Genomic DNA, 17,830 nt, shown 5'->3' on the forward strand with positions numbered 1-17,830 from the left:
AGCAGAGCTGTATCATCTGCATAACACAGAATGTTGATAGATCATTCTCCTCATAGAGCCCAGCCTCCTGGATGATCTGTTCTGCATACAGGTTGAAAAGGTATGGAGACAGGACACATCCCTGGTGTATGCCTTTCCCAATTTTGAACCATGCAGTGTTTCCTTGCTCTTTCTGACGACTGCCTCTTGGTCCAAGTTTAGGTTTCGCATTAGCATGATCAAGTGTTCTGGTATTCCCATACTGATGGGGAAAATTTCCCTTTATCAAGTGGGTAGAAGTCAGATTAGACTCAGCCACCACCTTATTGCATCTGCTCCTTTTATATGAGGCTAGAAAGAAATGAAGCCTAATCCAGTCACATCTATTCTGTTCAAGAGGCAAGTCTTTATTATAATCCTATAAAATAAATTATGTCATGAAAAAGGTTTTTAAAAAAGACATTCTGATCCTAAGTAAAAACTTCATTTTTCTCAACAGGTAAAGAAATCACCGGTAGATATCAACCAAGCTGCTAAATACCTAACTTTTATCCAACTATTATCAGTAGACTGGAGAGTGAGCTGTCTGATGATGTTCTGTCCACTATGGGAACACTGGCTGTGTCACACTTCATATGAGATACTCGGTGTTAACAAGCATTTCACAAATGCTCCATTCATTTGTGAAAGAGTGGGGTATGGGGGAGTGGTGTGGTGGAAAATGATATATAGTAACAACATCTTCTCAAAGGAGAAATGCTTACCTTGTCCAAATTATTCCTTTTATATGGGTAATAAAAATTGTCATGACTGTCCTCGGACTCAGGGTTGCTGTGAGTTGGGGTTGACTCCACAGCACCTAACAAGAACAATAGTATCTGGCTGGGCAAATGCATCATGGTTCAAGTCAGAAGCTGCACCCACATCACCACTGCACTACCATCCGGCTGGAAGACCTGTACAGCTTCTGAGGCTTGGGCTCTGATGCTGGACCTCTGACACGGTCTTGTATCATGCTACTGGGCCTGTAGGACTTTCCTGTTGCTTTGCTTCCCAGAGGCAGGGAGGCCAACGGCTCCTACATGGACCTCTACCTTGCATGAGAAAGTTCTCCAATTCTTGTAGCTCTCCTGGCAAGTTCCTGGACAAAGGAGCTCAAGCACTACCTGCAGCAAACACCATGAACCACTTTCTCTTGTCCTCTCGTCCAGTCACCATTGTCACAGTTCTCTCTTTAGAGTCAAGGATGCTCTTGGCACAGTCACTTGCGACCAAAGGATGCACTTTGACCCAGACTCTTCCAGATGCTAGTGAGGTCTCCTTGAACCTCTGAGGGACTGGCACTGTATAAGCAAGCCTCTTGTCTACGTTAAGAAATGGCCTTCCTCAAAGAGGCCCTTTAAAGTAGTGAGAGAAGATCTTCACCCTGAAACCCACAGCGTCCCTTTTCAGCAGGAAGTAGCTAAGAGAATACACCATCCCCTTCTCCTTATGAATCAGAGTGAAGTCTCTCTCAGGGAGGAGTGATAGGGAATGGCAAAGGACACACTGACAAAGAAGATTAATCAGAACTGGCTTTGACAAGCACTGTGGCAATTGGACAATTAAAACAGACATTCGGGGGGGAAAGAAGAACGAACTGGGGAGGAGGGTAGAGAAAACTGTAACAATGAATGAATAAAACCCCAAAATCTCTGTAAATGTTCATTAGAACTAATAAAATTTAATAATAATTTTTTTTTAAAAGAAATGGCCTTCCTCTGCAATCACAAATTGACTACTTCCCTGGTTGATCTGCAAGTGAATCAATTTCTATAGTCTGTGATTCAGGCAATTATGGCTATAATGGCCATAAAAGCAATTCCCTACAAATCATCTCATTATGATTTTCAATACTATTTGTTAATATTGGTTCTATTGGGTTAAATACATTATTACAAGTAGTTTTCATAAAAAATACTTTTATACTCAATGTTACCCTTCTTTTTCTTAAAGTGTTTATAAAGGGAGCTCTGGCAGCACAGTCCATAGGGAGGTGAGTTAACCCAAAGGTGACACCTCTTCTCTGGTGGTTTGAATCCACTACCGCCTCTCCAGGAGAGATATGGGCAAGCTCCTCCCATGTGCTTTACAGACTCAGAAATCTAAGCCAGGGCCAGCGATGAGTCAGCTCCCACTCAAAGGCACTGAGCTTGGTTTTGAATGTGATCATAGAGAACTGAGCCTCCCATGCACATGCATCCTAATGCTGCTGGACAACCTTGATTTAATATCATTTGCTTGTGCATAAGGCACTGAAGCGCGCAAATAAGAAAACTGATATATTCTTCTCTCCACAGATTTTCATCCTCAGGTACCATGACAGTGGGGCTTACAGCAGTAGAATGGGATTAGTGAACAATATTTTTCAAGTCTGAGTTATTTTTTATCTAAGTAACCTGGAAATTTGTTATGGTTAAGTTTGTTCCTGTCAGAACAATTTTACAGACAAAACCTGAAAGACTTTACAGCTCTTTGTTCTTTGTTCTCAAAAATCCCTGGATAGACTTTCTCCTATGATGGGACCTCCTGATCTCACCTCATGGGAAAGCTGGTGGCTGCAGAGGGAAACACCTGTGAAGTCTTCTGAACCACCCTTCTCAGAGGACATACAATATGCTGCTGAACCATAGAGTCTCAAACCTGAGCCTGTTTCTGCTCCCACAACAACTACACATGCTATTTGCATGAGAATAAAACAGTCATACTTAATGAGCTCTGGTGGCCTAGTGGCAAGAAGCTGCGCGCTGTAACGCTGAAGGCACTCAGTTCAAGGCCACCAGGTGCTCCACGCAAGAAGGATGGGAAATCTCCTCGCATTCGATTGACTGACTCTGAAAACCTGCTGGAGCATCAGCTATGGGTCAGTTCTGACTTGACAATACACAACAACAATTATTTACATTAGTTGAACTGATATTTTAGAAGAAAAGAAGAAATCGCAAGATTTTGGGAATTCTCAGTTAGAAACATTTTATTTCTCAAAATTAAAACCTCCCCCAAGTATTTTTATACGACAGCCACTTTGTCATATTAGTCACTGACTGTCAACTGTACTTCATAATTCATTTATTAAATATGTAAGTGCCACCATCAGTCTGATGTTGAGCTGTGTGCCAAGGATGTGGCAATAATTAGGGTAGAAAAAGTCTTGTTCTCACAGAGGAGGGAAAGCAAAGAAAAGCCCAATGATTCATGCATTTATACTAAGTGTGATAATAACCTACACTAAAAAGCACCTGGAATTAGGAGGGGAATTTTGCAGAGGAATCAAGTGCAGGTGGGGTCCAGGAAGCCTTCTGAGTGTCCTTTCTCTGGACTGGAGGGAGATGATGACGTCAGCCAAGCAAGGCAAAGCGAGAGGTGCCTGCCAACCACTCAGCTCCCCTCAGGCCATGGTGGGATTTTCAGATGTAATCCTAAAAGCCATGAAAAGCTCTAGAAGGTTTTATGCACAGAAAGGATAAGCTCAGATTTGTCGTCTTAAAATACCACTCTGGAGGTGGGCAAGAATAGATGTGGGCCTTCAAAAAGCATTTCCAAGAATTCCTGAAAATAGATAAAAATCTCTTAGGTCATCATTTTAACAGGAACTGACATAAAACTGACTAAAGATATAGTAGATACATAAACTCTGTTGTTGTTGTTGTTGTTATGTGCCGTCGAGTCATTTGCGACTCATAGCGACCCTATGTACAACAGCCCTAAACCGTGCTCTATCCTGTGCCAATCTCATTGCCTCTGACACACCCATCCTGATTACCCCATATACTCTAGGATCACAAAAATCTGAAAGCTAGCAATTTTCGGGTCTGACTCCCATAGAAGGCAGTCTCAGAGTCTCCAACCATTAATTTCTGCTGGGCTCTGCATGCAAATTTGCTACTTGGGAGCCTCTGCCCTGCTCTGCAACAAGCTTCTTATTCAAGACCAGTATCCAGCTGTCCACACTGGTCACCACACTGGGGTCACTGTTGGGCTAAGCAGGCACAGTATTAAACTAAGTTGAAGAATTGGGGGCTATTAAATGAAAAACATTTCATTTCTAAAGTTAAAAACATCCCCTAGTAATTTCCTCCTTTGAGTCTTTCTGAATTTCTGTTGTATATGCTCTGAAAATGAGGAGTCACATATTTACATCATGGAGCCCTCTGGGTGTAGTGTGTAACATTACTGGACTGCTAACAGAAAGGTAGGGAGCTCTGCTGGCCCAGTGGTAAGGTCCCTAACAGATTAGAGCTACAAAAATTTTTTTCCAAACAAGGTCATAATGTGACGTTCTAGCTGGACCCTGGTTTTCTATTCAACCCACTAACACATGACAGAGTCTAATGCCATTATACTCAGACACAGGAAGAAGTGTCACAGTGGATATTTAATATCTTCTATATTATGAATTTCTTGGTTTTATTTTATGTTCAAAATCAGGGGGGAAGTTACCTTTTTAAAAAAAATGTGTGTATAACTAGCACTGCATTTAAACTACACTACTGTTATTAAGTTCCATTAAGTCAGTCCTAAGGTAGAGCAGCCGTACGTACAGGAGAATGTAATGCTGCGTGGTGCTGTGGCTTTTCCACAATCATTGCTGCATTTGATTCCACTGCCATACTCACTGTGTCAGTCTATCATCCGTTCCTTCTGAGAACATAAACAGCACACCTAAGAAAAGTCGTCCTTGTTCTCTCTTCTTTTGTTTTTATGATTTGAACTCTGGTTCTATGGGTTAGGTATGTATTTGAAAATTTTTACTTAATAGAAAATAATTAGAAATGTTTATTTCCCCAGTGACTCTTCTAGATAAAAAAAAGAAAAAAATTTATATTGTTTTGCTTACACAGTTCGTATACAATTGTGTTTCACAATGGGAATGATTGTATCCTGTCTTCTAAGGAGTGTTCTGCCTGTATTCTTCCAAAGCACTTGTTCATTCTTCTGGAACCATATGGTATATTACGCATTTTTCCCCAATTTCATAATTTAAAGGCAACATAAAATAGGTTATACATTATCTTTCCCTATATTTATCTAAAGCCAGTAGTATTTACTGAACATTAATGCAACTCAAGAAATATTCTCTTTTCCTTCCTTGCCCTGCATTTATCTATCTGTATCTTTGTAGAAATAGGTAACCAACATTTATCTTGTAAGTTCTGGCAATCACAGAGTACTCTGAAGTCTTATGCAAAGATAAAGATACAAATCGCATATATATGTTGTTATTGTGCACCACAGAGCTGGAGTGACCCATAGCTGACCCTCCAGTGGGTTTTCAGAGGCAGTTAATCACACAGGATGAAATTACCCATCCTTCTCTCATGGAGCAGCTGGTGGATTCGAACCAGCTGGTGGATTCGAATCCTGTGCCTTCAGCATTTGCCGTGCAGGCTCTTACCACTAGGCCACCAGAGCTCCTCATATATACAACGCAATTTTTTTTTCAGTTCAACTGCTTTCCAGAACTTGACTTAAGAGAGTTGTTTAAATATTAAGGTAAAGATCTGCCCCTAAGAACTCTTTGTATCTCAGTGAACTATAAGTATCTTAATGAAGAGAATAGGTGGAAATTAGAAGTCTGTTCTTTGCTTAATTAGCTAACTATCTGAAAATGATAGCTCTCAGGAAAGCTTTCAAACTAACAAAAACTAAATCATCTACATCTAAAACTGTTACTGTTATGTGCTGTCAAGTGGGACTTAACCACAGCAGACCCTCCAGAGGGTTTTCAGAGGCAGTAAACAACATGGGAGGAGAATGTGCATCCTTCTCCCTCAGAAAGCTGGTGGATTTGAACCACAGGCCTTTGGGATTGAAGAACAGCTTCCTGCCACTAGGCCACCACACCTATGAAGAAATATGAATCTTGTCTTATCTTAAAACAGAAAGAAAGAAAAAAAAAAGGAAGAATGCTATTTCCAGATATTTGTTCCTCTTCAAAACAACAGCTATATAGTCCCAAGTAAAGGGTTGGATAAAACCAAAACCAGCGATAGAGGGCAGCAGAGAGTCAGGGCTGCTTATTCATTGTTGACATCCTGCATCCCCACACTCTGCTTTTCTTATCTCTTGCCCATGGTGCTGGAGCACCTGAAAGCTATTCAGCCTTGCTCCAGGTTTCTACACAAGGAAGTTAGGAACAGTTATATCAGTAAAGGAAGAGATGTGAAGAGAACTGTGGTAGAGTCTGCTTTGCTCTGCTAGACCTGGTGCCTTGCCCCAATTCTGTCTGGCTCTCTCTTCAAGGTGTAATCGACTGCCTCTACTATCGTTTCTGCCAAAGTGCAACCGGTTAACTAGAACTACTGCTGCTCCTGATGTGCTCAGAGAAGCAGCAGAAGGAAGAGCAATGTTCAAAGATTTCAACTACTGCTGTCTAAGCACAAAATCACGATTTCACAAAAGCTATTCAGCCTCCTACTTCTTCACACCTTCCTAGAATCATTGTATCTTAAGCCCATTCCTTTTTCATTGTTTTTGTTACCACTGCCTTGAAAATAATAATTCCATTAATAACATCTTGCAGCTACCTTGACACTATGTACCACTCAAGCGGTCTACACAAGGCTGTTAAATAATACCACAGTCCAATGAAACTAGACTCCTCTTTAATTCAATGTGAGCCTCAAAAAGTCCCTCTCCGTCACCCACAGTCAAAACACATGAACAAAGTTGCTAAAGGTCCAGAAAAGTTGAGTGATCAAGGAGAGGACAGGCTGTCGAAGATTTCCACTAAAGAAAACTTCAGAGTTATCTTGGAAGGACACCCAAATGCTTCATAATCCCTTACCTGGATTGGGTTGAAGGTATTCAATTGTTTTAGTCATGATTTCCATCACAGCCCTGCTAGTGACGTCCACTTTCTGAAATGAGAAAATAAGTATTCTTGAGAAAAGTGAGTATCTTTAAAACCTTCCCCCCTCCTCCTTGGTTGTAGCTGTAACTGCTGGTAGTGCAATAGAGCCATGGGAAGTCCTGCAGGAGAAGCGATGAGGGAGGTCAGAGTGCTCTCAGGAGTAATAACAGGTTTGTAGTCCACCAGGCTCAACCAAACATGAAAATTCTATTTTTCCAGGAGCCCTAACGGCACAAGGGCTAAGTGCACAGCTGCCAAGACTCAGTTTGGTGGGTTGAAATCACCCAGCGACCCTGCAGGACAGAGACCTGGAGATCTGCTTCCATAAAGATTACAGCCTGTGGATGATTTGACTGTGTCACACAGGTTCTCTGTGAGTGTGAATGGATTTAATGTCACACTATAACACAGGACTTTCATCCAAAGGCGAACCTAGCTGGTAATAGTCTAAAATCTGTTTCCAAGTAGATTTTATTATCTAATGACGTGAACAAGGTAGAGGTAGCCATTTACTGGATGCCTCCAGTGGGCCAGCATCACAGAGGGCTTTTCTGAGTAACAGAGGGAACTGGGCAGCATCAGATCTGCTCATTTAAGTCAGAGGGAGGAGATTTTAATTTCATTTCTGACCACAAGCTAAGGAAATAAAAGTGCCATGCAAATATTTTGGGCCAGTCCTTGAGCCTTAATTAACCTTGAGATTAATCTTAACAAAAATCTTGGGGCTCAAGTGTGCCTGTGCTCCTCAGTCAACTCTGAAGTGTCAGTGTTGCTCTCAGCAGCTCACCATGACCTCACCTTCAGATCTTTCCTCCCACACGGTACCAACACCAGCCGCGCCTGAGTCAGCTGTGACTCAGGGACCCCAGGTGTGCTACAATGCAAACGTGCTCTAGTGGGGGTTTCAGTGACTCGCTGGTGCAGGATGAGACCAGCACCAGGTCATTAGGAATCACAGTTGACTCCATGGCATTTCATAACAGTTTTTCTTCTTCTCACGTGCCTGTGGGTGGATTTGAACCTCCAACCTTTTGTTTAACAGCTGAGCATGTTAACTCTTTGCACCACCCAAAAAGACCACTCCTCCTTTGCTGTTGAATACAGTCAGTTCCTCTCACAAGAGCCTTTTCTTATCGACAGGTGTGGTTTACTTAATCAGACATCTGGTAAATGAGTAATGAGCGTACATACAGAAATCTAAGGAAGGTATGCACATAATATAGATATGAATGGAAGGAATGGGTGTTTAATCAAGGAATTCCACATATCAACTGAGTCCATGGGGATTTTTTTTTTTTAAAATTGAGGTTCAAGGGATCCTCCCCCTACTCCTGGAAGCTTTCATATTCTGTTGGACCTACACAGACCATCAGCCCGCCATGGGGTAAACCCTCCTCTCTTACGTAATCTAGTCCTAAAAGGGCTTTAGCTTTTACTTCAACTTTTTAATACTTATATAAATTTCCATTTAAGGGAAGTCGTATTATTGTGTGTGGAGAGATTTAGATACTATTGGAATAAAAATATGAAAACAACCCCCTCCACCCCCCAACTCCCATGAGCTTGTTGCCTTATGCTATTAAAGGCATTAGATTTCAGGTGTGCCTACAGACATATGGGCCCTGTAGCACATTCTACTGCATCATCCAAATTTTACAAAACGTATTAGATGTAGTTACCCTACATTATGTCTGGTTCTGAAGCAAACAGTGCTTCACGGAGTTAGGTGATGTAAACCGCTGGTGTGGCTCTGTGTGCAGCCGTGCATCATGGGAGGCCTGACATTACTGGCACATTGTCAATCAACCCTGACACAGTCAATATCCTGGAAACAAAATCAAAGGCCATGTGCAGAAGAAGGGTGTTCAGAGTCCAGATGCATGAGTAACAGGGCACAATTTTAATCTCTCGCTGACTATATGATAGCAACTGAAGAATTCAACGTCACCTGTATCCAAAGGTTCCATGAATGGGAAGGAAAAGAATCCCAGAGGTCATAGGTCAGAGGCTTCTTCAGAGAAGGTGTCACTGGAACTGGGAATTCTAACAAGCTATTTGTTATCCTAATGTCATCTACTGTCAGGCTGATCATTTTCCAACTTGTCTCCATCTTTCTGCTCAATAACTCTAATAGTCATGATCAGAAAGTAATAGCTACTTGATGAGACTGTTGTAAAGTCTTTTAACGTATTGACAACGTTAATCCTCACAAACCACTAGAGGCACATGAGATATGGAGAAATAGTAAGTTTTCCCAGCTCCTCCTCCACAGTCCGTGTTCTTAACACCATATGGATTCATCACCACAGAAAAGAACGGGCTGGACAGCAAGTGGTTTGCTTATTTGTATTTTTATTTGTATTTTTCAAAGAATAAACTCCACATAAGAAGTCAGGCAGGGCATAAACGTAAAGAGACATACCAAGGCAGAGAGGAAGACTTTCTAGGTTGTACATGAGACGGGACTAGACACCAAATAGTGGTCCATAACCAAGGTTAAGAGGAAAGCAACTTCCATCCAGCCAATGTTTTAATCTTTAAAGTCATCAACGTCTATGAAAATTTCATTCACAAGAATTATTCTCATAGCGTTAATGAGTTACAATAGAAATCCCAGAGATTCTCTAGCCCATAAAGCCTAAAATAAGGAGAGACAGAGTTTGCTAATTCTTGTGTGAAGATAATAGTTTCACCGAGGTGCACCATTCCTAACCTGGGACTGTGCTGACCATTTCTCCAGCCGACCTCATGCCTTAGAGAAAATACAAAAGGGAATCAAAAGCTAGAATGCAGTCATTGTGCCCTTATCTGAATGCTGCCTTTCTCTCCTGGAGTAAATTCAATACAGTGTTTCCTTAACTTCAGGGGAGACACACCTGAATAGCATAATATTTTTTTAACAGCATATATTCTTGTGGAGCAAGAAAAACACTAAAGATAAGATTGTATATTGTCAAATAACATGTAGTTAAATCCCTAGGTTACAATTTATGGCCATACTTACTCTTTAAAGTTATGTACATGTGTCTTCACTTTGAAAATATTAAACCAACTCTGGCTTTCAACAGACTCATTATCATAATCATCTTCATTTGTTACATGTGAATATTTTACATCAATGAAAAGTCCTTGACTTTTTCTTGCACTAAAATAAAGTCTCACTGTCTTCAAGTTTGTCCTGCCTTGCAGCGGCCCTTCCTCTGTTGGGTGTCCAACGCTATTGGTCTTTATAGGAGAAGACTGCCCATCTTTTCCACTGGTCCAGTGGATCCAAACTTCTGACCTTTTGATTAGCGGCCTCTGCACCGGGGCTGCTATTCCTGAAGGAGGACATCAGGTTTAGTAAAGTGGCTGTACAGTGGAAAAGGGGAAGGCTCTGAACGAGACAGACGGGCACAGCATCTGTAGAAAACGGCCTCCAACACAGCAACGATTATGAGAAGGGCACGGGACTCGGCAGGGGCTTAATCCGTTGTTTGCAGAGTGGAAACCTAGGTGACAGCACCACACCCCACCACACTGACCCAGAGAAGGTCATACACTTGTCCTTAGCCCATCGCACTTTGATGTACTTAATGCTGGGTCTTCAGTCTGGTTAATAAACAGTGTGCTTAAAATGAAAAAGAAATAAACTGGGTTGAAATTTCCCAATGCATTTTTTTTGCTTGTTTTTTTAATTTTTTTGGGGGGGGGCATTACTATTGATAAATATTAGTTGGGATTTTTTTTTTTAGGCAAGTAATTGAAAAGAAAATTTTTTCCAATGAATTTAACTTGATGTGGAAAGATGTTTTAAGTGCTCATCCTTTCTGGGGCTCTCTCTTACATCTCTACAATGTCTTAGTCTAGAAACTTTCTATTTGTATCACGACATCCATGAGACATTCATGGGGATGCCAGGCCCTCATGACTGTACTTGAGATCCTCACACTCTGTGCAAGCTAAGCCAAACCTTGCTCCTTTCCCTCTTGCTCAGGAACTCTAATGGGGACAGAAAAGGGATGTTATTATGAAAAGTAACTTTCCACAAAACTCACAAGAGTGAAGATCACTGTGTTTCACACTTGAGTTGGAAACTGAGTGGAGCGTCTAAACATGGGCACTGCTGGGAAAGTCACAAATTTTTCTGAGGCTGTTTTTTATTTGCTGTTCGCTTGGTTTTTAGCAGATCTGATGGCCACTCTTTTCCTGTATTGAGCCAGTAGCGATTTCCACAGTTTCTACTTAGTGAATCTAGTTTTCTACATTTTGGATAGAACTTGCATTGAAGGATCTGTTGTTGTTGTTGTTGTTGTTGTTAGGTGCCATCAAATCTAGTAAGACTTGTAGTGACCTTATGATCAGATCTGAACCTTGTCCTCTCCTGTGCCACCCACCTCATCTCTGACACACCTGAGCCCCCCGCTGCGGTCACTGTGCCAAACCATCTGATTGAAGGTGCTGCTCTCTTTCACTGGTCCTCAACCTTTACAAGTATGATGTGTTTTTCCAAGGATTAGAAGGACAGAAAGAGATCGACTGGCACAGTGGCTCCACAATGGGCTCAAACCCAGGCCTGATGGTGAGAATGGAATAGAACAAGGCAGGGTCTCATTCTGTGGTTCACAGATTAATAAATCTGCATGTGACTAAGGAAGGATCTATACATGACTAGCTCAATTTTGAAAAGAAAGATTATGGACATTCTCCTATCAACCATTCTCCACGATCCACTTAGTGAACAAGTCAAGGACAATCTTTGCCACATGGAATGGCAGCCTTCCATTCTTCTTCAGCATCCTAGTTTTCTTAAAATGTAAGGCTTTAACAGGACACATTTTCATGGATGTGGTCTAAAGGCAAGTGTTTTATTCTGTTGGTTTCAATAGACTTCTTAGGTCACTTTGGCGTTCCTCACATACAAGGCAACTAGGAAAATGCAGGCATTAGCTCCGCCTCCTTCTCCTCTGATCTGCTCAGCCTGACAGGAAGCCCCGCCCATGTCTCCTAGGGCAATCTGTGGTAGGACACCAAGTACTTGTCCTATAAGCCACTGATGGAGGTGCCTCTTTCTTCCATCAGTATGAGAAGTCCTTTGAAGGCAGGGACTGTGCTTTGGTCATTTATATATCCCTAGTGCCCAGCACAATGCATGACACTTAATGACATTTTCCAGTTTCCCACATGAATAAACGGTAAATACAAATTCACTACAGAAACCAATGGAGACCTAAGGAAGAAACGCAGGTGTCTGAAAATTCCAGAATGTCCTCAAGACTAACCGTTAAAAGTTTCCAATAATACACTTCATGTTCACATTGTAGTAAGAGCTCTAACCACTGTCTAATGAAGCTTAAAAGCAACATCTATTATTTGAAACAAAAAGTAACACAACTCTGCTCAATGGCCTTAGAAGAAATCCCTCTTGTGGAGTAACAACACTACCACAGGATTCCAACCATCAGTCCCAAGAGGGGAAGGCAGAGGGGGTTAGGAGACACTCGGTGTCATTAGAACATCTTGACAAGAGAGGGTGGGCCACATGATTGAAAGGACCAGCTGCTGCAAACACCCACTTCTCTCCACAGTCATGCCGCCTGATGAAGACCTCTAGTCCACTCCACTTGGTTGTCTAACTGCACCTCCGAGAACACAGCTGATCTCGAGTTTTTCCTTCGCTAAATGGTCAATGACCTGAGAACAGACAATGGAAAGGAGATTCCACTCGATTCTTAGGAACACTGAGCTGATTTGGGGGAATCATTCTCAATGGAAAGAGAAACTATAAATGGCATCCTAATTCAGACCTCTTGACTCCTAAACTGTGAAGAAAAAAATATTTGTTTGTTAATGCCACTCACTGCTGATATTTCTATTACAGCAGAATCTGATAGGTAAATAATTTGGCTTACATCATAAGAAAAATGGGATGAAATCTTTTCTTCACCACCTTTACCCTCACTTGCTAAGAATCTGCTATCATTTAGGCAGAATGCTAAATGATGTATACGATTTTTAATCTCTAATTAAAAATCATTAATTAGGTATTACCATCTTATTTTATGTTTATAAACGATTGTGGTCCAGAGCAATGAACTGTTTAACAAATGTGGAAATGGAGTATGGGTCAAATCCGGTAGATTTCAAAGTATATTCTTTCTACTGTCCTTAATGCCTCTGTGGCCACCACTGTATCAGACAAATCCTCTCAAGGTAGTTGTTGTTATGCGACCTTGTTATACGTCAAAGCTTACCCTCCTGTGGAGTTTTCAGAGGCTGTATATGGTATGGCGAAGGAGCTTGCTCCCAAGGTGTAGCTGGTGTATTCAAACCACTGTCTTTGAATTGGCAGCACAACTACTTTCTGGTAAGCCTTGAGAGAGTCACAAAAACACTCCTAAAAATACTTGAGATATCACTCCCTAACTTTCCCCCCTTTTTTTCTCATCTTAATTCCAACATACGGCCCTCAGGCCTGTTTTTCATTGTTTTTGTTCAAACATTCTTCTAGGTCATATAGCCCTGGTGTGTCCATTTTCCATACAGCGGTAACTCGTGGTGGCTGTGAGGCTGAACATTGTGACACTGATGAGTCAAATGTGGTAATGGTTACCTATGGTGGACAGTGTTTGATAGAGCTCCCCAATTAAAACAAGCTTGGAAGCAGGAATGGCATCCACTTCCGTAAGACTTGCCTACAGAAACCCTATGAACCTGGAGAAAGGATGAAATTCACAGAAGTGTTGAGGACTTTAGTTCATGGAGTTGCTATGAATCGCTTATGACTCGATGGCACTTAACAACAACAACAACAGACCTCTACTGTTTACATTTGGAAAAGTAATATCTATTAGGGAAAGTGAGCTTCAACATTTCATGTCACTGAACTTCTGGTCTCAGAATAAATAATGCAAAGGGAAATTAGGATTCTTTACTTTTTGGTGTAAATAAGCCATAAAAGGATAATATATTTAAGAATAGTAAGATGTCTTTTCAAAAACCAAAGGAGAACAGTTTTCTCTTCCTTTTATGCTTCCCCCTCTTAATGCGCTATGCAATTTCAGGTGAAGACTTACCCTTTCCATTTCTTTGAAGTCATCATCTAGCTTGGTTCCTTCAGCTCCTCCAACCTTCTCACTCACTTTCTGTATAAAAAAATAAAGGAAAATAAATTATTATAAACAAAGTTTCTCTCTAAAAAGGGAATTCCAAGCACTCTCAAAAACATCTTCGAAAGTAATCTCATAACCACACCATGGAATAGACAGTTTCACTATCATAAGAAGAAACTGTGATGCAAATTTTGTAACAATCACTAAGTTGATACAGTAGGGGTTCACGCAGATTTCCACCCTGGTGTTCTGTCTGCTATACAAATCACTGTATAACTACCCAATAACAATCACTTTCCTTTCAAAAGTTCTAAGAGACAACATCATCATATGGTACTAACTGCACTTTGATAATGGATTGAAAACACTACCTGAGTAGAAAATTGATACTTCTTCAACCTATTTTTCAATGGGTTATTAAATAGATAATCACAACCATCTATCAAACTTAAAAGGAAAAAAAAATCAGCCCAGCTGATTTTCATAGAAAAGGATGTCTTATAAAGCTCACGTATCTGTCTAAATTCCTGGAAGATTAACTATAAGGAAAACAACTGAGTTATTTCTTGGCCATCAACTCATTCCAATATCCTATATTTTATATTCAGAAACTAAAATAGGCAAATGATCTTTTATCCACATTTAAAATAGGTTATCACTGAAAAATTAGATATAGTATCATACCATGAAACGAAGACTCCAATTAAGTCTAATAAAAATGTATGAAAGTATCACAAGACAAATATCTTGGTTTTATTAAAGACAGAAATATAAATTGTTAATGGATACAAGACTCCATTAATCTTAAAATACCTAATTTTAAAGACAGAGAGAGGATTTTTCACTTCCTTCCCCAGCCACTGACTTGAGGATCACTGCAGAAGACTGTCACTATGGCCAGACCAAGAGTCATAACTGGATACCAGGGTCATCCAGTGAGTCAGGATACCTCCCTATGGAGGAGCCGCTGGACTTGGCTCTGTTTCCTAACCATGAAAAATCTGACAGTACTTGATTGAGAGTCTGTGCTCAGTCAGCACCAATCAAAGGCATGTCCTACAAAGGAAAACATATAACATGGAGTGCCCCTTTACCTCTCACTAGGCAATTTAATACTTGAGTCACTACAGAAATAAATGATACCATAAATATAAGACCCGTCTCTGGACCTTCTCTGTCTCCCCAGTAAAGTGTGAATTTTCCCCAATAAAGTGTGAATCTGCTCAGAGCATCCTATTTTCTGCCATGAGTTTGACAGATGTTTCACACCTTGAAAAGAATCTAGCAAGTTTCATGAACATAATACAGTCTTAGTTAGATACTGGTCAATAATTAAAAGTGGAAAGTTAATTAAAATAGTATTAATATTCAATAGACACATTTGCAATTCATCATTTTATATGTATGTGCCAAGGACAACGTCGAGCAGAACCAGATACTGCTGTTATGTTACAGAAGACAAAGTTGAGCATGGTGTATTTTAGCCGTCCTGGGTAAAGAGTATGAATGCTGCTTTCACATACTAATAAAGCATACTTAGGCTTCTGAGCAGTTAGACCAGGGGAGCTGTCCATGGTGCTAGCCCTTACTGCCTGGAGCACAATTATTAAGTTCAGTTGGCCAGAGCTGGATTCATTGTCACAACTCTTCACCTTTTGACATCAGTCCTTTAATTTACAAAGTCCTAGGTGATACGACATCAGCAGTTTGAACAGACCACAGCTTGGTTTGGCATAAATAACACCTAATGTAACTGTGACTGAGTCCAGCAATTGGCTTCTCTGTATTTGCGTTCTTTTAAAGAACAAAACAAAGCAAACAAACGAAAAATCCTACCAGAAAGGGAAAAAGGTGTTAAAAGTCTCGAAATGAGAATGAAATTCCTAACAGAACTCTTAGAACCAGTGACTTGCCATAAACGTCCAGGTATAAGTGAAAGAAAAACATGGATGAAAGAATTCTAAAGGTTATTACAGCTTCTTCCTATCAGCACGTTGAGCACAAATGAAGCAAATCATGTGACACTGACAATCTCCCTCTGACTTTGCTCAGTAACAGCAGATCCGGCTTCTATTTTTGACTCCCATTTTTTTAAATAAAATTTTTATTTTATACTGCTTTATTTACAAAGTTCATAGACATTGTTTTTCACACCAGATCATTCTCATGTCCTTAACTCACCCCTCAATCTGCGTGAGTGCTTTGGAGAAATACCATGTATATTCAACACTACAGTAGTTTCATTTGCGGATTTCTGAGTCATAAGTATAACAAGAACCTCTTAGTTGGTTATTTTTGGTTCAATCTTTCTCTCTTTTTGGGGGGAGGGGATTTTTTTTAAGATAGACACTTAGACTGATTTTCTTACAAAGTTCATATATGTTGTTTTTAACATCAGATCTTGCCCAGTTCCTTAACCCACCTCTCCCTCAACCCATCAAATTGTGCAACCCTCTGATTATACCCTCCTCCTTAGATCCTCATACACATTTTACTAGTCACCTATTTCTACAATTATGGTCTTATACAGTATTTGTCCTTATAGGACTGAGTTAGTTTACTCAGCATATTGCTCTCCAACCCCTCAAGTAGTGATCTACAAAATCATTGCTCCAGCATGTTGCATGGTATTCCACTGTGTTAATAATGTACCAATCTGTTCTATTCTCAATCCATTCTATTGCAGTTGGGCATTCGGGCTGTTTCCATCTTCTTGCAATAGAGAACAGCACTGCTGTGAATATTGGTGCACAAATCTCTGTGCAGTTTTCATTTTTCTCGGGATATATTCCAAGGAATGTAATAGGTGGGTCATACAGAATTTCTATGTTCAGCTTTCTGAGGAAACATCAAACTGCCTTCCATAGTGGTTGTACTATTTTACAATCCCACTAACAGTGCATATGAGTTTCTCTCTCTCTCCAGATCCTCTCTACCATTTTATTACATGCTGTCATGTATTTTTTAACCCCTATTTTAATTGTTTATTCTTGATATATATGTTTTCTTGTTATGTTCCATAGAGCAGCCTGCGACTCATAGAAAACCTATATACAACAGCTCTAAACCCTGTCCTATCCTGAGCTAGTCTCACTGATTCTGACACACCTAATCCCACTGACCCAGTCACTATGTCAAACTATCTCATATGTGGTCTTCCTGTCCCTGCACTCTTAGAAGCATGATGTCCTTCTCCAAGGTTTGATCCCTCCTAGCCATGTGCCCCAAGTATAGAGACAGAACTTCAAAATTTTTGCCTCTAAAGAGAATCTTAGTTATACCCTCTCCAAGACAGATTTATTTGTTCTCTTGGAGGTCCATCGTATGTTCAAGACTCTTCTCAAGCACCACAACTCAAAAGGCATCAGTTCTTCTTCTGTCATCCTTATTGTCCAGCTCTCTGATGCACAGCATGTAATTCCAGATCATGGCCTGGATCAGGCACACTTTAGTCTCTAGAGTGACATCATTACTCTTTAGCATTTTGCAGCAGTGCCTGACAGCAGATTTTCCCCAGTGCAACTCATCTTTTGATTTCCTGACTGCTGGTGGAGGTGTACTGATTGTAGAGCCAAGCAAGCTAAAATTGTTAACATCTTCAATCTCATCTCCATACATGATGTTGCTGCCAACTGGCCCAATGGTCAGAATCTTTGTCTTCTTGATGTTGAGCTTCAATCCATATTGAAGACTAGTCATCTGCAGCCAGTGCTTCAGGTCTTCTTCAGTTTCAGCAAGCAAGGTTAGGTCACCTGCATAATGCAGTTTGTTTGAGTCTTCAACACTGTGATATACAGATTACAGTAAAATTTTAGAGGTATAGCACTGGTCTGTCAGTTTCCTGCACTGGATAATGTCAGATTGCTAT

General features: G+C 40.6%; 1 protein-coding gene across 1 annotated transcript in view; it reads right to left on the bottom strand.

Annotated features, from left to right (window-relative positions):
- SH3GL2 (SH3-domain GRB2-like 2) overlaps nt 1-13,992 on the bottom strand; it is a 51,325-nt gene extending 37,333 nt beyond the window's left edge. The window contains exons 1-2 of the mRNA XM_006881283.1: nt 13,927-13,992; nt 6,806-6,878 (exon numbers count right to left, since the gene is read on the bottom strand). Of these exons, the coding sequence (XP_006881345.1) occupies nt 6,806-6,878; nt 13,927-13,935 (82 nt within the window). The 5' untranslated portion in view covers nt 13,936-13,992. The remainder of the gene's footprint in view (nt 1-6,805; nt 6,879-13,926) is intronic.
- Nucleotides 13,993-17,830: the final 3,838 nt, after the last annotated feature.

Source organism: Elephantulus edwardii, unplaced genomic scaffold, assembly GCF_000299155.1.
Source record: "Elephantulus edwardii isolate Elephantulus edwardi_28Jun2011 unplaced genomic scaffold, EleEdw1.0 scaffold00014, whole genome shotgun sequence".
Lineage (NCBI taxonomy): Eukaryota > Metazoa > Chordata > Mammalia > Macroscelidea > Macroscelididae > Elephantulus > Elephantulus edwardii.